The sequence below is a fragment of the Phlebotomus papatasi genome, chromosome 1 (assembly GCF_024763615.1).
Source record: "Phlebotomus papatasi isolate M1 chromosome 1, Ppap_2.1, whole genome shotgun sequence".
In the NCBI taxonomy this organism is placed as follows: domain Eukaryota; kingdom Metazoa; phylum Arthropoda; class Insecta; order Diptera; family Psychodidae; genus Phlebotomus; species Phlebotomus papatasi.
Window position 1 is genome coordinate 56,456,469 of NC_077222.1, and position 22,631 is coordinate 56,479,099.

General features: G+C 33.7%; 1 protein-coding gene across 9 annotated transcripts in view; it reads left to right on the plus strand.

Annotated features, from left to right (window-relative positions):
- LOC129808126 (neuropeptides capa receptor) overlaps positions 1-22,253 on the plus strand; it is an 86,967-nt gene extending 64,714 nt beyond the window's left edge. For all 9 annotated transcript variants that reach the window (XM_055857936.1, XM_055857880.1, XM_055857897.1 and 6 more), the window contains exons 10-12: positions 4,304-4,472; positions 7,515-7,631; positions 21,620-22,253. In XM_055857936.1, the coding sequence (XP_055713911.1) occupies positions 4,304-4,472; positions 7,515-7,631; positions 21,620-21,880 (547 nt within the window). In that variant the 3' untranslated portion in view covers positions 21,881-22,253. The remainder of the gene's footprint in view (positions 1-4,303; positions 4,473-7,514; positions 7,632-21,619) is intronic.
- Positions 22,254-22,631: the final 378 nt, after the last annotated feature.

Consider the following 22,631-nt stretch of genomic DNA (forward strand, 5'->3'; position numbering starts at 1 on the left):
TAAAAGTCACTGTTCAATCACGTACAAAATGAGAAAAGTATGTGGAAAAGGACCTTTCAATACATTTATTGCACTCAATGGCTTTAGCATTGAAGTGTGTTTGAGTTTTAGGAACTTTTCTTGCGAACTCAGCCCGGGGGAAGAATAAGGAAGTGAACTAATATTTTATATCACACATTTTCACGCTGTTCAGATGACTCTTCGAGTGGAAAACTGCGCTCATCATCCGCACAATGATGCTTTCTCAGCAAATGTCTCCACAACAATACGGATGTCCGTTTGAACAGCGAAGGGGGTGGGGTGAAAAGTATGAGTAGTAAAAATGGATAAAAAGAAGGCATATCATACTAGAATATTCGGTCATCCGACCTAAATACAACAGAGAGATGGGAAGATACATAATAAAATTTCTAGGATAATATTTCACTTCACATTTACTTACAACTGTAACCTATTCGATTAAATGCAATATCTATTGAACCACAAATACAAATTGTTATCTATAATTTTTTGAATATTCCGAAAGAGCACTTTCAAAATCTTTTCCAATACTTGGATCATAGATTTTAGTAATTTTAAGTTTATCTCAGAATAGAGCAATGAGTACTCAAATATAAAACAATATTGAAATATAAGAAAGAATTTAAGAATAATTAAAAAAGCACACACACTCATTAAGTGAGGGTACTCGAATTCATGTTGATTTGAGGAGTCGCTTTCCTAGCTCTTTATAAAAATATTTTATTTGTCCCTTCCGTATAGGGTAATAAGATGGGGTAATTCGGAATCATGTCTATTTTGGAATTTTGAGATTTTCTCACAGTTTCAGATGCTCAAAGAGAAAAAGAAAACCACGAAGAAGTACAGGACATACGAGAGGACTTCTTCGTTGTTTTCTCCTTTTGTCATCTAAAACTGTTAGGAAATCTCATAGTTCCAAAATAGACATGATTCCAAATTACCCCATTTTACCCTAGCTAGTTTTTTAAGAATTTAGTACAATTATTATAAAGTAGTAGTTGCTAAAGTAGTCTTTCAGGCTTCGCACACATTTCCAAAAAAAGTGTGATTGTGACTTGTCTTACATTTCTAAATACATTCTTCAGAAATGAGGTTTAAATGTCTAATTCGACATTACATGCACCTATTTTCTATGATTGTATTACATTTAGTACATGAATGTACTAAATGTTTAGTTCCATTTGCAGTGATTATTTGTATTTTATTGAAATATTCTCAATATAGTTCAAACGTATATCTAAGTAATATTTACCATACAAAAAAAATATAAGAACAAATACAGAGTCTAAGAAAAATGCATATGATAGGCCCCTTGTTACATAAAAGCAAAGGAAAGCGATTTGGTAGCTCCAAGCCATGTCGCAGAGTGCTTCCAAATATGGGCTTTATGCGGTTGACATTGGTTATTTAGTGGCACTGATGGTGAATTAAATTCACACAGAAAAGTGACTGAATCAAAGGGATGACCCTAAAAAAAAGTCAGATATCGTTGTTTTGTATGATGAGAAAAAAAATATCATTTATATTTCCACCCGAGTTTTCCACAACGTCCCAGAACAATTTTCGCATATACCTTCAAATATGAGAGCTAAGTAACTGTCTAGGGAGCAATTTTCTGATGTGTGGGTGAGATACGTTGCCACTTCTTAATGATGCCCCCGCACTATGATGTCCCTTCACGTGGATCATACATATATATACGAAGGGGCGGGAAACTCTAGAGTCCCATCATAAGTTTCTGATGGTCTTTTCACGTTTGATAAGATAAAGTGAGGGATACTGTGAATTATTTACTTCATTTCATTGAATAACGAAAGAAAGAAATTGAGAGGAAAGTGGATGAAATCTCATAGAGGGTTCCTGTAGCAGATGGAACACATATCTCTAGGAATTTAGTGTATTTTGACTTAAGGAATAGGGAAAGGGAACAATTGAGGAAAAGTATTGGAAAGGAAGAAAGTGAGCCAACTCCACTTCAGATTGAGTTTGTATATTTGGCAACCCTCAAGGGGGATATTTGGATGAAATATATTCAGTAATTACATAGCTTGGTATTAATACAATTTTGGGGAAATTAAGCAAATATCTCAACACCACAGAGACCAGATGGGATTACAAAGAAAGTCAGATGAAGAGAAATTAGTCAATAACCACTATTTCACCAAATTTTCTCGGTCAGATAGTCCGGTGTTCTGGTCAGTTTGGTTGGTTCTTGGGAAATCTGAAACATCAGATAAAATTCACAATTCAAGTTTTCGATCAATTTAAGTTCCTTTAAATAAGTTAAGAGGCACTTTAAATTTATTTCAATTCATAATCAAATTAAGAAACAACAAGTGGAGTTAATCACTAGTCTGAGAAATGAATTTTATAACAAGCCGTTACTTTATGGTCATATCTCAATACATCGCTCATTTCATATTACAGGGACACAACTCGACTTTTGAGTTTCAGTTTAGATATTTTAAGATTGTCAAAAAATTGTAAAATGTTAGGTAACTATTTTTTTAAAGAAATATTTTTAAACAATTAGGGTAAGTGTACCAAATTTCGGTATAGTTGCATGCAAGCTCCAAAGTTTTAGGTTTGAAATGTAATATTTTTAATACAAATTGAATTTATTTGTTACTTTTTTTATAAGGAGTGTTCCTTGGAACCTTGTAGGTAGTCTATCGTCTTTATTTTCTCTGAATTAACTCTTAATACATTCTGAAATGCATAAAAATGTAGACATTACATTTGTGGCCTATTTCGGCCACCTTCATTTTCACAGTTCCTTGCCCTTCTGGAATTCTTCTAATGTCTTTTTAGATCATCTTGTTCGACGAAGCGAACAAGATGATTGTATTTCATTGCATTGTATTTCATTGATTGTTTTTCATTGTATTATTTCTAGAGTATGCAAAAACTAAAAATTCAATGAAATTCGAGGAACAAAAAATGTGGCCGAAATTACAAGCTGGCCGGATTTTGGCACACTTACCCTATTAATGTCTTTGCAAGTTTCTTAAATTTATTTTCAATTAAAAATGCTTAAAAATGTTTTTTTTGTATTTTTTTGTGAAACATAGGCCCAAGTCCAACAAACCGTATCTCTATCATTCTTATTTTGCTTACACTGAGTGAGAGAAATCCGAAAAAGTTAAAATAACATTCCGGAAATGTCTATATTTTACCCTGCAGTGTTGATCCGAAATCTATGTAAATATTATGCTTTTTAGGTGTATTAGAGGTTAAAATTACACTTTTTCGTGTTAATTTTACCCCTAAAAAGGTGTAAAATTAACATTAAAAAATGTTGATATATTGTTACACCTAAAAAATGTTAAAGTTATGAGAAAAAAAAAGTTAATCGCACCCCCGTTTTTTTCTCAGTGTATACTTCACAGGTAGTCTAATAAGGTAGGATACCTTTTTAAAGTCTTTTTGAAAAAGCGCACATGTCCCAGCTTTACAAATTAAGTTATACCCCTGTGATATCGAATGAGCGATATGAAGAATTCATAAACGATTGCAGCTGTTGATTTATCGTATTGAATATTAATCCTCTTTTGTTAGCTCTTTTATCGAAACTAAAGCACATGAGAAGGACGAGAAGCTCACCAAGTGCCTCAATCTCATCGAACTTGTAGATTAAACTTGCTTTGATATGGGATTGAGTGAGAAAGGGATCCAAATATACATCAAGTTTTCCCAATTTAATGACTTTTCATTGTTCACAAAAATTGCTATGTGGTTTTATGGGGCTATTTGGAAACTTTCAACTGAGCCTTTTTCATCAGTGAATTACGAAGGAGGAAATTGAGGAAAATATCCAAAATATACCAAATTTTCCTCGTTAATTGCTGCCACGTGTTTGTCAGAGATTATTAAGGTTGGGAACATTCTCCTGGAATGGCTGTCAATTGAAAATTCTTGCAGTGTGAGACATAGCAAAATTACAACAGATAATTTATTGTCTTATCTCACGCTGTTTGTAAATTACGTGCCCTTTCCTATAGAATTTCCCTTGACTTGACAGCCTCAGGGGTAACATTCTGTAGGATGGTTGGGAATAAATGGCATGTTACTTAATAATCTATTTATTTAAATTGTGCGACACTTTAAGCTATCCGATTTGTGAATTGGCACTTAATTAATCGGATATACTATCATCCCAAATTGTTGCGTGTGAATTGAAATACTAATCCAGACGTATACATTCTTCTTCTTTTTCTTTCTCTGCTACCTACTTCAACTGCCACCAACTGCTATGGACACATTGGCTGTAACTCCTCGACAGCACAATAAATCCAATTTTATACAATGTGATGTCACATCGCTACCGCATCGCATTCAAAGAGACTCTTTGTGGCCGGAAGACGAGCTATTTTCACAACAACGGATTTTCCACGGACCAGTCTAGCTTCAGGGAAACCACAATTGTAGGCGGATGCGAAAGTTCTCATTTAGTAAGTGGTGCTGAGAATTTTTACTGTAAATCTATCAGTCAAGAGAAATTGAAGTTGATTCCTCTCTCTCGTTGCTGGAGTTTCAACTAAACAACCTCCCTCCCCGTTCCTATTTTTTTCCCATTTCTAAATCCATATTTACATGGACTTGGCATAGTACACCTCTAAAGTGGCATCGTCTGCTGCAAAAAGTGATTTTAGCTGTTACAAGATGAAGCAATATCTGGCAGAAATGGCACGTTTTCATCCCTCAAAAAGTGTTTTCCACGAAAGTGCTCTTGGTATCATGAATAAACGAAGATCAACTTCTCAAGCATCACAAAATTTACTTAAAATATTTACATGGGCATATACCCTTATTGAGAGCTTTTGTTGGCGGACATCGCGAAGCAACCGCACACCTTTTCCAAGTCAAGTGGAAAATAATCAAAATAACAGAATAGATGAACCAGTACCTAACAGTTTTCTTTCGATATATTTTACTGCTCAATTACATTGCTCAATCTCAATGGGATAGAAATGTATATCAACCATTGCAAGTTACTTGAAACAGTAACATGCATTGTTAAAATTTACATTGATCTTTTATTCATTTTAAGACCGAACATTGGAAGATATCCGCTTGGGTCGACATATCCTTAAAATGTTTTCATCTTATCTTGAAAACATATTGTAAGTGCTTTAGTTCTTAGGTCAAAAGGGAAACAACTGGCGAGTCTAGAACATCTACCAACGTGAATATTGCGAATATCGGCATTTATTCGTGAATATTGCGAATATTTCATAAATATCGTGAATATCGCGAATATCGCGAATAATTCCTGAATATTTCGAATATCACGAATAATTCCTGAATATTGCGAATATTCCTGAATATTGCGAATATCGCGAATATTTAGGGAAATATTCGAATATTTTCTTCTTCTCATATAAAATTGTGAATATTTTGTGAATATTGATTCTACGACATAAAATTTTGGTCAGTTGTTTGCCCCTTGTCTTAGGTAGTTCTTCCGTCCGTTTCGGAAAAACGTTTGCTAAACATTGGAAGGGTGACATGATAATTTATTTTCGATAGATGCCGATTCTGAAAAATACGATATCTGTACTTCCTGTAACTAATATAGATATTTATCAACAGTCACTTTATTTTTTTTGTGCTGTTATTTTTTCGAGAATATTTCGCTGTTATCTAACTTACAACTATTGACTTATTGTGTTTGTTAGGTATTTAATGAAATAATTTATAGTCTACCAATAATCATGGATTAGATTGCAAAAATGAAAGAAAGTAAACGGTAGAAAGGAAAAAGTACTTACCTAATTAATTAGATTTTATCAAAGCAGATTTGGTGAGAGAGTCTTTGTTTAGTAAAGTAATAAATTAGGTAGATTGTTATGAAACTAAACACGCACATAATTATCTAAATATTGAGAATATAGTTCAAAGTACCATTCCTTGCACGAGTTGCTTTTCTGCTCCGTGGGCAAGTACATTCATCTTTACAAATGCTAATTTTAAGTGACACTGATAACAACTTCATGAATATAATCTTTTCTCTTAACAATCTGAAAAGAGCACTGTGAGAAGAAAGTCCTTCTCATTGTATGAATATTCTTGAATATTTGGACATATATTTTCAACACTTGCACTCATTTTCACATTAAAAATTTAAAATTTTCACAGAATGAAGCAAATGCATTAAATAACTGATTCGGTTGTTTTCCGCACACTGTGATAAAATAGATTTATAATTATTAAAATTATTATACTCACTACAACGAAGTTTGTTGCAAGATTTTTGTAGACAAGAATCGTCAATCGATTCCCTTGAGAGAATTCTTTTAAAAATGTTTCGTGATTAAATATTGAATAATTCTATTTCTATGTGAATTTTGTATCTAATTCAAATTACCAAATAAAAAACTCAGAAAAACTTTTAAAATCATTAATTCAATTTTATGCATCAGGATCAGGAATTCATCACGTCTTGTCCAACTATAAGGAAATGTTGGCATGATTCGCACAGAGTGAATCTTCAAACAACGCAAATTTTCTCTTTGTTTGCAAATAGATAGTTCGTCATTTCTTAGCCATAGCTCATGAAACGAAATAAGAAATGGTAGGTAAGCTCTTTGCAAACAAAGAGAAAATCCGCATCGTTTGATGGTTCACTCTGTGCAAACCATACCTACATTCCCCTATTGTTTTGATATGTAAATTCATGCGTACGGCGTGGTACGTATAATTTCTAGCATTCTGCGAAGTCTTATTTACCTTGGTACCCCTTAGCATACCTTTTTTCAACCACTTTGAATATCTACACCTTCATGTTCAATCAATTAAAAAGTAATCTTTCATTAAAATTAAGTGCCTGGGGAAAAGTGTTTCAATTTCAAGCACCACAATCGTGCCAATTCACGCAATGTTAATTACATTTTCTCACCAAGGGTGGTAACTAAAATTAGGTTTTGCTAGGTCGTTCCCCATCATTACTCTATGCCATCCTGGGACGAAGTTGTCCAGAAAAAAAAGGAAACAAAAAGTATTCGTAATCCTCTCAATAGCCAGGTATTTTACACAATCATCTCTTTCAGAAAATATCATATTTTAAGATTATAGAAAACCTAAAGAAAATATTTGCTAACAAACTATATTCTCAGAAGCAATATAGCCAAATAAAGGTAAACCGTCGTTGTTGATAACACAGTTTATAGCATAGTCGTCTCTAGAAATATTAAAATTTCCATTTTTTCCATCAGCTCGACAAGCATAAAAGCCTTCGTAAATGAATTGCTCCTACATCGTATAATAATTTCATTTCAATACTAAAGTATATACAGTCTTGGGCTATCTTTCTAATATTTCCATGCATAAAAGAGAGATTTTAAAAAACATCCAGCGGAACAAAAGAAAAATCCCTCACCCACAATTACTCTCGCTCAATGTAACCCCACAAATCCTCCCAGATGCAGTAGAAGAAAATTCTGCCAAGACGATAAAACTGCCTTGAATAACTTATTGTTTGTTCGCGCTTTCAGATCCGTGTGAGGTCTCTAATGCCCTCCAAGAGATACTCACGGTACAAGGAATCAAGAAAGAGATTTGCTAGCAGTGTCAAATGGAAGGAGAGACTGGATGTAGGTGAAGCAATTAAGGTGAGATATTTAATTGCTTATATACAATTGACTCAATTGTGTGGACACCTAAATGAACTGTGATTTACCACTAAAGAAGAGTCCTAATAAGTTCTGAAGAAATTTATAGCAATATTCTCTACGATAAAATTATTTCAGTTGTAGATTCTCATACTTTTGACTCAAATAGGCATCCTAAGCTATTTTAAAAGTTAATCTCTTTTGTGAGAAATCAAGTCACTTGCAATGCAGACTCAGTTGTCCTATGACATGATTCCCCTATTCATTTAGAGAAAATGTTTATCTTTCTCCTCTCAAAGTCCTTTGGATGTTATTTCCCGTCAAATATCCGTCCTATAGGAAATTGTTTCTTGTTTTAGAAACCAGACGTTTTATGTACTTTGAGAGACTATCAAGAAAAAATCTAAAAGAAATAAAAAACAGTCCTCTGCTAATTTCCATGTAATTTGATGTTCAATATGAGTTAATCGTGCTTGAATGCTGACATACAGTACAGGCAGCTATCATATCCACCCGTCTTGAGATAAATTTTCAATATTTTTATCAATGAGAAATTTCGATAAAGCACAAAATCAGTAGCATTTGTTAATCATAAAAAAAACATGAAAGCTGGACAAAAAACACCACTCATTAAGATATTATATTTGCTAACAATGTCGAAAATTTATTTGCCCTACATTCGTAAAGTCTCTAATAAATATTTATTATGATTTTCCAATAATATTTCTGTTATTAACAAAATTAAGCCTCCTTATACAATATGCACGACATTTTGGTAAATTATCAAATTACTATACGTCCCTAGTAAAAAAATTAACTTGATATTATTAATATTAATTATTGAAAATTGAAATTCAATGTGTGAAAGCTTCTTTCTCAAAGGCATCCAAACATCTATATATTGATAGCACTAGTTTCTTTCCAACGATTGAAGCCACGCTGGTATTTGCATTAACATAATAGATGTCTTTTGAAACGGCACCGATTTCTCCTAAAAGCGTTTCTAGTATTAGCCTGTGACTTACCCCTTCGGGAGGATTGCCGTAGAAAGGTTTAGTAATGAGAGATATTTAGGGGAGACTGGGGCAAAAAGTTACAAAACTGATATTTTATTTTTTTACAAGCTACCCTAGTGCCCCAGAAATTTCTAATTAGTGCAGTTTTATAAGGAAATTTACTCCTCTACAACTTTGTGAAAGTCATTTTCGTCTATTGTGTAAGGAAATACATTTGTCGAGCTGTATTCTAAAAGGTAATTTTGTGACCATTCTCAAAAATGCTGGGACAAATAGTACCAGGTATGGGATATTATCATATTTTGATTTACTTTATTACGGGCAGGAAATAGACGGAGACACTGAACCTTTCTTGATTTTCACAATTTTATTCTCTACGACGTTTCGAGGATGGATGTCCTCTTCATCAGGTATCGAATATGGCAGGGAAAATCACGTACAGGTGGGAGTTGTTACACTGCACTTGAACTTTGATCACAAATTGATCCGTGATGTTCACCATTCGACTGACCGACACAATTGAAAATTTATTCCTCTACACCTTTTTAAAACACCGTTTTCTCTATCTGAACGAGAAAAGTGCTTTTCAAGCTATTTTAGAAAAAACACACAAGAGACTGCTAATCGTTTGACCAATGCAACCAAAAAGCGGCGAAACATGGAAATGACGTTTCATCTCGCCGTGAGACATCAGAAATAGCTTCGGTCTTTGTTACTTTTTGCTCCATACCTTTTGTTACTTTTTACCCCAAGTGGTCATTTTTAATAAAAGGATTTCTGGAGAAAAGAATCTTTATATAATTCTAAAATAGATAGTGGTTTCGTATTCAAAGAGTCCAAATCATTTAGGAAATATTTACCAGTGCATCAATTTTGGAAAATAAATAGGTCAAAATTGATATCTGCTGTAAGGAACATTTTAAAAATAGGACTAAAAGTTTCAATATTTTTTTATTTTCTGAAATCCTTGTTCGAATTCTAAGAAACTTACGACTTTGAAGAAGGTCTATGAAGGCCATCTATGGAAAAAATTTTAAGCCGCTATCTCTTTTATCTTGGAAGATATTGAATTTTCAAATTTTCAATTTGTGACTTTTTGCCCCAGCCTCCCCTAATATTGGATTTTTGTCGTAGGGAATACAGTTAAGGACACAAAGAGTTCTGGAACAACCTCTAGTATCCAAGGTACTTATCCACGTGATTATCTTAACTGCTTCAACCCTTACGGATTCTTTAATCGGATTTAACAGTATTTCACTAAAAAAAACATAAATGGAAAAGAGATGGGAAAGCGTCCCAACTTTGCGGAGGGCTCGAAATCACGAGAAAGAGCTTTACATGAAATATCTTTTCGCATGGTTTTGGGTGTATACTACACCGAGAAAAATGTGGATGGTAAAATTTACCATCCTCCATACAAAATTCTAATGGCCGGATAGTAAAAAAGTCACCCAGCAAACGCGATATTAAATCGGACTGTCAAAAATTGTAGAATCTATTGCATGGATAGTAAATTCTAATAACCGGATGGTAAATTCTAATATCCCGGATATTAGATTTTACTAGCCGGATGGTAAATTTTACTGGCAGGATAGTAAATTTTACTAGCCGGATATTAGAACGAAAAATGTCGGAAAAATTTATTTTTCCATATTTCCATTAATTTTTAGCCATTATTTGAGAGCTTGGGGCCCTTCTTGGATGACAATCTCTGTATTTCAAGCCATTTTGATGCGTGAAAATCTTTTTCCAACATTGATGACTACGCCGAGATTTGAACACGCGACCTTTGTGATGACAGTCCAGCATCTTCCAGCTGCGCCACGAATTGCTATAATGTATTCAAAGCATATCGGGAACCGTTGCATCGGCACACACGATATTCCAAAATGACATTCTAATAGCAGGATGGCGAATTTTACTGGCTTGGATAGTTATTTCAATCCAAATTACTATCCTCCGTTAAAATTTACTGTCTTCCAGTTAAATTCTAATATCTAATATGCGGCCAGTAAAATTTACTACCCGGATATTAGAATCTAAGAGAGGTCAAGGTAAAATCTAAAGGAGGATAGTAGATTTTACCATCCGGCTATTAGAATTTACTATCCATAGAATAGTAAAATTTAAAATGTCAAGATGGTAGATTCTAAAGGAAAGTTTCTATGGAGGATGGTATTTTCTACTATCTTTTGAGACAGTAGAATTTAAAGACACGATTTGTAGAAAATACCATACAAATTTTTCTCGGTGTAGTATACTACTGATTAAATTTGATTTATAAATTATAGAAATTGTGCTTTCCCAATTCATTACCGATGAAGATCGATGCAGCCGGATTCGAAATTCCAATACCTTTCTAAAAAATTCAAAATTTAACCAAATTGGTTAAAAATGATCCGACCAAAGTGATTGATCTTTGACCATCAATAATTCAAAATGCCGATTTTTCCGGTCACTGGTGTATGGACAACATGGACAAAATGTTCGCTTAGCCTACCCTCTAAAACATATCCGTAAATAAAAGAAATCTATAGAGCCGATTTCGAATTAAACCAAGAAACATGGTTTTAGAGAACTTAAAGGTGGTTGGAAAAAAAAACGTTTGAAGGCCGGAGGCAGCCAAAATCCCGAACGCCAAAATCCCGAAAGGGCCAAAATCCCGAAAGCAAAACCGAAAGCCAAAATCCCGAATGTTCAAAATCCTGAAAGGGATGAAATTATATGGAGGATAATATGTAGAATAATTTCCCAAGACACAGAAAATTTGCCTTTGCCTTCAGCAAGCGCGGTTGCAATCGTGAGAATAGCTATGATATTTTTAAGAATTCGGGATTTTGGCTTCCGGGATTTTGGCGTTCGGGATTTTGGCTTTCGGGATTTTGGCTTTCGGGATTTTGACCGGGACCCCTGAAGATATTCTTTTTTTTATTGAGGGCCAACGGACGAAGACCGGTAGTTGATTGATATCTCTTACCGTTTAAGCTCTAGAGCGGTGGCTGGAAAACAGCGGAAATACCGCTCTCTCTTTGAGTTCGAGCAGTAAAATGAAAGACATTTTAATTTTTCTTCTGATTTTACATTAAAATCGCATTATTGGGCTTTCCTCTTCTAATTGATGAGTTCTAACAGCATCCTTATAATTTTATTTTACTTAAAAAACGAGATAAGGAAAAAGTTATTGACTTTCAATAAATCATGATACTAAAACCCTATCTATCTAGCCAAATCTCAGAAATTCAATTTCAAGCTAAATTGTTTTTAAAAATAACTGAAAAAGAACCCTTTGAAATAGAGTGATCTGTTTGATATTATCTGATCCAAGAAAATCTTTGCACCTCTTCGCATTCTTCTCATGTTAAATGTTGGCTATTTTCTTGGGCTATGCATCCCCCCATAGTACGAGTGATAAATGAACGTGATGTATAAAATTGTGAATTGAATACTAAAATCCAATTCCAAGAGTCTTTCATTTCACCCACGAATAAATCACTGACTGGAAACTCCATGTGAATCTCCTTAAGCTCAAAAGTATGTGCAACACCATGAAAATCAAGGATTGTCTTTGGGGGTCTCAGCCACCACATACTTTTATCTTACAATCACGTTTCTGTTGATGGGATGAAACTTCTAATCCCAAACTAATAAATTTCTTGATAAAGTGTCTCTTAAGTTGGGAAAATTTTAGTAACATATTTTGAACCTTTTGTTTGCCCATAGGCAAGGAATGTTGATCGTTTTATTTGTGAGAAATGGCCAAGAACCGTATTCTATTTTTCAACAAAATAAGCTATGTGGAGAATTTAGGAGAAAGCTTTGTGAGTAAAAAAATATATAAATGACTTTTTGTGGAAGGAAACTCTTAAATTGTGGGTGTAATATTGTAAAAAAAAACGCGTTTGTGGGTTGAAATGATACAATAAATTCAAATGATTCCATAATATTACCGGTGAAAAATTGAAATATACACCTATCAAAGAAATTTATTTCTTAGATCCAATATACCAAGTATTACCTAGTTCCGTTTCAGGAGGTATCATCTCTTGTATCACCATCAAAAGCATAAAAAAACCTCTGTGACTAAATTATACTTCTATCTCTCTACCACGCAAAGATATTTTAAATGCATTCGTGATTAAAAGGCTCCAACACGACTGTTCTAGCTTTACAAAGGCGAATCAATTCTAACGTTAAATTTCATTAAATAATAGAAGTATGTTCTTTGTGCAACATCATCCGTCTGTAATTCAAATTCTCCGTATCTATGTTCTCCACAGTCAGAATAGGTGTGTGATCCTTTTCGAATATGGGAAAGTTAAGTGGTTAAAAGTTGAGTAAAAACGGAGAGAACTACCCACAAATGTCGACAGTGAGAAAATTAGTTGTGAACAAATTGGTAAAATGGGTAAAATATATGGTGGAACAATATATCGTCCACACTTTTGTTCCCCACCTGCAATTTAACTTTCTACAAAGAACACGGTAAAGGAAGTAACAGTGAAATATATTGGTAAGATAGGAAACCTTTCTAATTTCCGTAGAAACACACAAAAAAAACATATATATTTCTTAGAGAGAAAAAAAATCTTCCTTCTGGCCATTCTTTTCTTTCCGAGGAACTTGAAAATTCGTCTTTCAACATTCTTAAAGTACCCTTAAGATATGAAAATGGTTATACCCTACAAGATGGACGTTTATTGAGAGAAATAAAAATTAAATTGCCCCTCTGGTCAGTTCATGATATGAATGAAATGAAACGGGTCTTTAACTTCATGGATGCTAACAATAATAACAAAAGATGGGGGGGAAATTCTTTAAGAGACCAAAATATGAAATAATGAAGGCATTTCTTTATTGCCTCAAGATGGTATACAAAAATATTTCACAATTTTGATTTAGCGGATATAATGAGTGGATTACTTGATGTACAGTAATAGGGTTGTGTGCAATTTATTTCTTTAAATAACATTAAAAGTAGTAAAACTGAAAATAATGCAATTTAATTGTAAATAACATCCGGTGTTTCTTGTGAATGTCAAAATTTCACATGAAATATTATATATATAGAAGCTTAAAGGACTTAAAATGCAATTATAATTTCGCATTTATCTATTTCAAATTAGATTAAAAATATTTATATGTAGGAGGGATACAACGTATAGAACTTGATTTTGTTTACAAGAAATGTGAGGATCTGATACAAACACTATATACGGATTAAATTTCCTCGTTTGTAAACTACTATGCTATAAATAATCTTGAAAACGATAGCCCATTTGTTTTCAAATAGCTTTTCTAAGAGCCTGGTGCTGGGTCATCCTTTAACCAGTAAAAGTAGGATTGTGTTTTTTCTAAAAGAAATCAAAATATATACATTTATGTGTAGATTTTCCAACAAATCCTTATTCGCTCTAGAATATGATAAGGATTTATATTCATTTCTATTACTTCCTTATGACTTTTCATAATACCAATTTTACATATTGAGAAAATTACATTATTAACTAGAGAAAATGAAGAGGAATGTTACTAACAACTGAATTTCTAAGTTGAAAACTTGTAAATGTTATCGAGCAATACATTTTCTATATCGGAATTGAAAGGTTTTATGAAATATATTTATTTCATAAGATAATCTAAAATTAGTTAAAAATCCCAGATAGTTTCTTGTTAATTTCAGTTTTAGCTGAGATTTTTATCACTATTTTGTAGGAAAGAATTCTTGAAAACCCCGAAATAAACTCTGCCTAATTTTATATCATGCTTTTTTGGGAGTTATATGACTAATTTCCAGTAACTTATTTTTGAAAAACCTAAAAATGAATAAATGGACATATTATTTTTATTGGTGGAAACCCCAAGGAGAACGAAATTTATATTATATAAAACCCTTAGGTTTACCCCCCTTATAGATACACTTCTACCTTTTATACTGAACCCTTAGATGGTTCAGTATAAAATAATTGTACTCCGGTTAACGTATAAAATAATATTTGAGGAAACCTCGTGATAGGATTTTTTCCATAATTTGGACAATTGATTATTTCGCTTCGTCGAAACAATAAAAGCGGAACCTATATGTAGGGGCTTAATAGCAAGCTTACGAGTGTATTTCCAAAGTTTGGAATATTTTGCATCCGATATTTTATTTACTTAAAATTCCTCTAAAACTTTAATGATTTTTTTAATGCTTCTAGCGGGGACGTTTAGTATCACAAAACTTCTAACTTTGAAAAAGTTGTAAGTTCTCAGAGAACATACACACATATTATAATATCATTGAGATTGGTTGAATAGTTTCGAAGCTTATAACATTTTTCTTATTATTTGAAAACTTTAATGACCTGAAGTTGCCCCTTTCGGTCGACTTGCAAACCTCTCTCTTGTCATTTTGTAAGGTTTTTCGAGACTTTTCGATTGAGTTTATTCATTGAATAAATTCGGTTGATAAATCTCTGAGATATAAGGGTAAAAGTTTGGACCTTGAGCCCTCATGTTTTAATGTTTTCCCCCGCATTTATAAGAAGATGCTTTTATGTCCATTTCGAGACTATGCAGTGATTTCATAGCTTCCCCCCCCCCATGGCTTAGAAATTTGGTCCCGGTACTAAAGTTGTTACCTATATACCAATATTCAATGACATAGGTCTTATTGGTGGATGTACCATAGACCACTTTTGCCCATTGTCCTTTACAGGATTATAAAGAAGTCATAAATTTTCCTTCGAAAAATTTAAGTATTTATAATAATTAATTTATCACGTCATCATACATATTCCGGAAACTATTCAGTAAATAATTCATTTTACTATTCCAAAACATTTATGAGTAGGAAATTGTTAGAAATCCAATTTGGAGTAAAAGTTTGTTGAGATAAACTAAAAACTTTTGCCAACACAATGGGGTACACATGGTATGTTACCCTTCTACTAGTATTACTTAAAATTCAAACTTTTGGATATCTCAAGTTTGGGGACAATTTAACCAAGATCCAAAGTATTTTTGGTGTTCTGGAAGAAATCTCAATTTAAATGCCACATTCTAATTTAAATAAATTAATTATTGAATGTTAATTCAATAAATTTAAACTCTCTACATAAAATAAAATGTCGGTAAATCCGAATTGAATAACACACATTTTTTTCAGCATTATGTCTTCTTAAATCGCTTACAATAAAAGGGATATTTTTCACATGCTAAATGAGGCCTCTGCCTTGCCATCAAAATCTCATCACATTAGACACCAGAGAATACCTTTTCATTCATGATTCAGTGATTATACGGTGATCCCGGTAGTCTAATATCTTAAAATTGCTCTCGTGCGAAAAGCACAAGGTGTGAATTCAAATGGAAAGTAAATTGCAAAAGAATTGCTGAATATTCAGTAAGAAAGAAAGCCTTCAATACGTAGTCTATTTTCAATTATTTAACACCAATTTCTATACAGTCAAATTCATCGTCTTTTCCTATATTTTTTTCATTCCAATCCCAAATGTATTGAATATCTCAGTCTCTATGTAAACTAAACCCCTTTAATACCAATTTACGATTCCTCACTCACACCCCATTTGGAGGCGCTTTCTCATTCATCCCCCAAAGCCTTCGTTTTCGGTGGTCTCCTGTCGAGAAAAAGTGTTAGAAAATAAACATCCAAAACAGTCACGTATCTGGAGCGTCTGTGGACGAAAAATGTTTTCACAGAAAAATCGTATTTTTTCATTCTCTTTTTCAAGATTCGTCCCATTTGGGTCTATTTCTCTATGTCACAACGGTCACAACACTATGGTAATCAACCATTCAAAAAAAGAGAACATCGTCCGGATAGAATCAATTTGCGTCGATTTGAATACCCATATCAAATGTCTTTCTACAATTTCCTAATGTATCTCCTTAAACACCTATAAATTTCCTCTATCAAATACCACTGAAATCCCTCCAGGAAATACAAAAGGGAAAGTGACACAGTGATCTTCACAAAAGACTTTCCCATTTTGCTGAAAGAAACCTTTTTGAACTTTAAATACAATAACAGAGTTATACAATTACTTTAATTGACTGATAAAAAGCTATATAGATAAATTTAATTTGTTACTAAAATAATCCAATTAATTACCCTTTAGAAGATTTATAATGATTTACATCAAATTTCAGTATAAATTGCATTGCAATAATTTAATTCATTGAGTATGATTTTCTCCAAATATAGGTCAAAATAAATTAATATCAGCGATGTCTAAAATATTTTATTTTGAAATAAAATTTTGCATAGTAAATTTTATTTATATTTTTATTTTGATGTACTGGGCTATTTCTACCATTTTGTACAGTTTTAAAATGTATTTTTCGGCACACAATGTCCATTCAGATGCTTCAATCATTTGCACCGGGCAATTGTCGAACTCACAATTGTGAGAGTCGAGTCGGGTCGAGGGTCACACGTAGGGGGAAGTGGGGCACTTTTGAAAGTGGGGCACCTTTGTAATTGGGATTTTACACCTACAGTATACTCTCTCAAATTCGGGCATTTGGGACCGAAATGTCACCCGATTTAGAGATGAAATTCGGGCATCAAACTGTTTGAAATGTAACGATTTTTTGTTTATCTGCATACTCAAATTAATTTCACATACTCATATTTATTGTAAATTTCATGAAGACCTTATAAGCTAGATCACATCAAAACTAAAACAAACCATGGCAATATAAGGATATTTGCTTCATTCGATAATTATAATCAAACTTGAAAAATGTCAACAAACGTTTTTTGAATTTAACTGCCGCCCGAATTAAAAAGTAGCCCGATCTTAAAAGAGCCGAATTAGCGACAGTCTACTATATTTTTAAATAAGGGACAGATAATTCTAACCGGCTTATGTGGGTGAGATTCTTAACGTGAGCTAACTCAGAATGCATGCAAATTCGATTTAGAGCTGAAGTTGGGGGACGCCATTCAGTTATCTTGAATCAAATTCGTGGAATTATACAAATTTTGTATTTAAACCAAAATATCAAGGATTTAGATGGACTGACCGAAAAGTGATATACGGGTGAAATGTAGACCAGAATGTTCTTTATAATTTGGCCATAATACTCATAGATGATCTCATCGAGTACTCAGAAGCCGAGATAATCAAGCTTCTTTGTGAACTCGTTTTTTCACCCAGAGCGCCCCAAGTGTTCATTTGATGAACTTCAACTATATCAAAGAATTGTTGTATTTTGTGAGACTTTTCATTTAAAACCCTATTTTAAGTGTTTTGGTCGAGTAGAAGTAGTCAAATTGGCATCTGAGTGGTTTCAAAGCGTTATTATGGAAAAATGATTTTTTTTTCACATTAAAACGGCAAAATCGGGGAGATAGCGTAGTCTGAGCAGAAAATCATATATGGACGAAATATAGAGACAAATGTTCTCTACAATTATGTCACAGTAATCATCAAAATCGGGTCAGCGACAGTCGAGATAATTGAGGTTATGTGATATTGAAATTGGTTTTTCAACTGTGACGTCTCTGGCGTTCGTCTCACGAAGTTCAAAATGTTCTAGAAAGCATTTTGTGAGATCTTTCGTATGAACCCTCACTCATCAAACTTTGACCCCTCATATCTCCGGTTCTATTATAACCCCAGCGAACCCACGCCACCTTTTGAAAACCTAATAACCCAGACTACACACTCTAAAATTTGATTAACTTGCACAATGCCGTTTTTGAGAAAAATGAGTTTGAATTTTGGCGCTTTCGCAGCGCAACCTGTGGTGACTTTTTGAACTTTCATTTGAAAGGGTTCATCGAGATGAAACCAAAACACCAAAATTTAGGTCAAAATGTTAATTAGAACCGGAGATATAGGCCGGTCAATGTTAGAACTTTGACCCCTTATAGCTCGGGTCAGGGGTTATCGATCGACTTAAGTATTTTTTTGTTTGATAAGTATAATCTGTGGCTACAACATACTAAAATTTGAGCACGATACACAATGAAGTTTTTGAGTTATTTAGCTTAGAAAATTCAAAATTTTTGTTTTTAATAATAGCGCCTCTAGTGGTGGTTTTATAAACTTCCGATGTCAATAGGAAAGTGGCATTTCATGAGAGATTTCGAAAACGCTCTCACTTTTTAAATTCTGACAATTAGAACCGGAGTTATGGCCAGTTTAAGAAATTTTTTTGGACCCTTATAGCTCGGGTCAGTCAGGGGGGTCAGGACTCAGGACACCTTAAGTTTGGTACTGATCGAAAGCTCTATGGCCCAGCTACAACATACTAAAATATGAGCCCGATCGATGTCATAATGCGGAACTATTGAGTCAGTTCACCAAGTTGCAATTTTTATCCGATAACCTTTGCCGAAAACCGCAAGTGATATCTTTCTTAGTTTGTCAACCACCCATATATTCGTGATCAGGAAATGGCGAAACACATTTTAGCAAAGTTTGGGCCCGATTGGAGAATATGAAATTTTGGTAGGATGATAGTAGTAGGTGAGATTGTTAAGAATCTCACCTAAAATTGAAATTGAGCCTTATGGCTATGTAATTTACCTGCACAAACAGATTGAGAACCTAAATTATTTTATAATATTGCTCAGTTCCACATAAACATAGGAGAAAAATCCCAATTTCAAAGGTGCCCCACTTCCCCCTAGTAAAATAACGATTTCTTTAATGATTAAAAAACGCAGCTGCAAAATATAGCAAGTGAAATGCCATTGCAGGGAATAAACATAAGTTTTCTCTGTATATTTAAATCAAGATTTCCCAAGAAGCACCGCCTGACTGGAGGCACGACATTAGGCTGTAAAGACGTTGTTTAAACGTTTTTATGATCGCAGAATGACTAAAATTTTATACGTCTGAACAGTCAGAGTATAATAGGTACAATCAAAGTGGATCTAAATTTAGGGTCAAAATAATGTTACGATTATTGTAATTTTTATTGTTTTCACTGCTTGAACTCAGAGAGTAGTATAGATAAAAAGCTTTTTTCAACTCGAGACCATTCTGCAGCTTAAAAAAATAAAAGATATTGATTTCCGGTCTTCTAGCGAGTTCTTAAATCGAGACCAACCCCTACGCCTTCAAATGTCCAATTTTGTCAAAGCTGAATCGGTCTAGACAGCTCAATTTTCAACGGATTGCTTAAATTTGGATTTTTTTTGAAAGGCATTGAAATATCCAATCTGACTGCACCGCACACCTGTTTTGATCGGTATCGATAAATTGATTCATTTTATATTCTTTTAATTTAACTATTATTTTGGATCTGGAGGCCAATTCGATGACTTGCTTTGAATTGACATTATATTAGAAATTATTGTTTTCTTTTTACTTCACCCTCTCCCATTATTTCCCTACCCCTTTAAGCCATTAAAGACGAGTGGGTCAAAAATTGAGGGTCAGAAAAAATCATATTTTCTAATTTCTTGGGACACTAGGTGTTCCAATCGTCCTCAAAGGATTAACAAAAATTATAATATTACACCGTATTTATTCTCTTAATGTATTTTGACCCATATAAAATTCAAACGGTAAGAGATATCAACTTCCGGTCTTCGGTGACCCCTCCTCAAATGACATTATCTCGAAAGTAATCTCTTTGTTTTTATCCCCTCTCCCTTCATGCGTTCCCTATCCCCCAAAAATAAGCAAAAAAATGAGGTTTTTCTAATTTAGCAAAAAATTGCCCCTGACGATTTCCTTCATTTTTCGATATGTTTTGGAAGTAGTCCAGCTGAACATTTCGTCCTTAGACACCTATCACCGGAAAATTCGCCATCTTGAATTATTTAAGGTCAAAGGTCAACCACCCTGGAAGGTGCTGGAAGGCTTAATTTTCAACGGATTTGGATAAATTTGGACATTTTTGAAAGATATTTTAATTCTGAACCCGACTGCATCGGTCATAATCGGTGATGAATCTGGAAAGTAACGGTAATAGATTTATTTTGGAAATACTGTTTTTCGCACTTTTTCAGTCTTTTGACCCATATAAAATTTAAACGGTAAGAGATATCGACTTCCAGTATGCGATGACCCCTCCTCAAATGACCTTATCTCGAACTCAACGTCTTTAGTTTTTCCCCCTCCCCTTTAATGCTTTTCCTATCCCCCAAAAATAGGCAAAAAATGAGGTCTTTCTAATTTTGCAAAAAATTGGCCCTGACGATTTTGATCATTTTTTTTCATTTAGATTTAGAATTTCGTTTTACTGTTCATTCAGTTTTTACCATATACTGATGAGTAAAAGTTTTCTCTCCATATTTTATCCGTACTAACTTTGTGTTGTAATCCAATAAATTATTATTAGCGTACAAAATGTTATGAGAAAAACAATTAATAAAAAGCAGCTCGAGGCGTTTTTTTTTCATTGGAAGCGCGCAAGTATGTGAAAAAAATAAAATTAATTTTCCACACATGAAGCGGAAAATTCCCGAAATATCCATTCCCCTTTTCACAACCAATTATTTCATCAATAAACACTACATGTATATATACGTAACCAGCTAAAAATCTGCAGCATTCCACTTTGGGAAGTTATAGAGGGGATTAAATTGTAAAAGTTTTTTGATACGTTGTCCCCTTCCAGCCCAAAATTAAATTCGCAAAGTAAAAGTATCCTTATTTTTTGGGTGGTTGTGTTGCAAAAACTTGCTGCTCAAATTGCTTTCAATTTCGTTAAGAAAAATACTTAAGGAAGCGACTTTATTGAGATAATTTGCACGTGATAGTCTCAATGTGATTAGGACTGTTCAATACAGGAATTTATCTAGCACCTTATTCTCATTATTCACTTGAGCACTCTTTTGGACAAATTACTGTGAGGGAAAAGTATGTGTTAAGGGTTTGCAAATTGATCAAGTTATGCGGAATTGTTACCATCGAAAAGTTAGGGAAAGTTCAGAGTTAATGTTAGGAAAGCATTTCGTTATCACACTTCTGATGAGTGGTATTGTTTTCTGGTCCATTTCCGCAGGAGGAGAAGAACGCCTCTGAGCTGAGCCAAAAGTCCGATGTGGTTGTGGTTATTGGAAACAGTATCAATGGTCGACCAAAGTGTTACGCAACATCGACCTCTAAAGCACAAAAGAGTGATTCAGTGGAGGGCGGAGGAATTGCCGATGGAGTCGAAAGAGCCACACCATCGGGTCAACCGCTCATCTCCACATCAAACGGAAGTCACAGGAATTGCGACAGGGACACCATCTCATCAGACAAAGACGAAACGCGTATTTAATAAATCATTCATTAGGAACCACCAACACACAAAACTCGGTGTTTTCCCGGCCCATCAACTATGCCGGCCTCAAGGAATATCATGTACATAGCTCAGTGTACAACAGTCCCCAAATATCTCATCAACTGAAGAAAATATCTTTCTTCAGTACTTCCGCTCAAAAGACCCCGAGAGATGTCTTATCTCGGAATTTCTTTATAAAAGATAATATATGTATAACTTTGTATAATGATTCAGAAAGAAAAGCCACTAGGAAGCACCATGTAATTGAATTAAACGTAATGAATTTAATTTTGTGATTCAAACTGTGAGATTTTATTGAAAAAGTTGATATATGAAAGAAAAATAAAATATAAAATGATAAAAAAAGAAAGTTGTAAAATTCTTTCGACAAATCCAACATTCATGACACATGGAAAAGGAAGCTGTTCGGATTATTACCACATACACTAACCGCTAAAACAATACAGTCAGTTATAGGAAGGGTCTTTTCAATTATTATTAGACCAATGCAAAATTGTGATTTATGATTGTTTTCGGTTGATTGTGGGATTTTACGCAGTAAATTCAATTAAGGATATGAATATCTAATTTAGATTCCCTTACTTTTCAAATAGCTACAGTAGAGTCTCGCTATAGTCCATATTTGGTTTCAAATTTGACACTTGGGTCGCACTATAGTCCATGTAATTTTTTAAAATTATCAACGATTTTTAGTATTGAAATTGCTCGACGGCTTCCACTTTCTTTG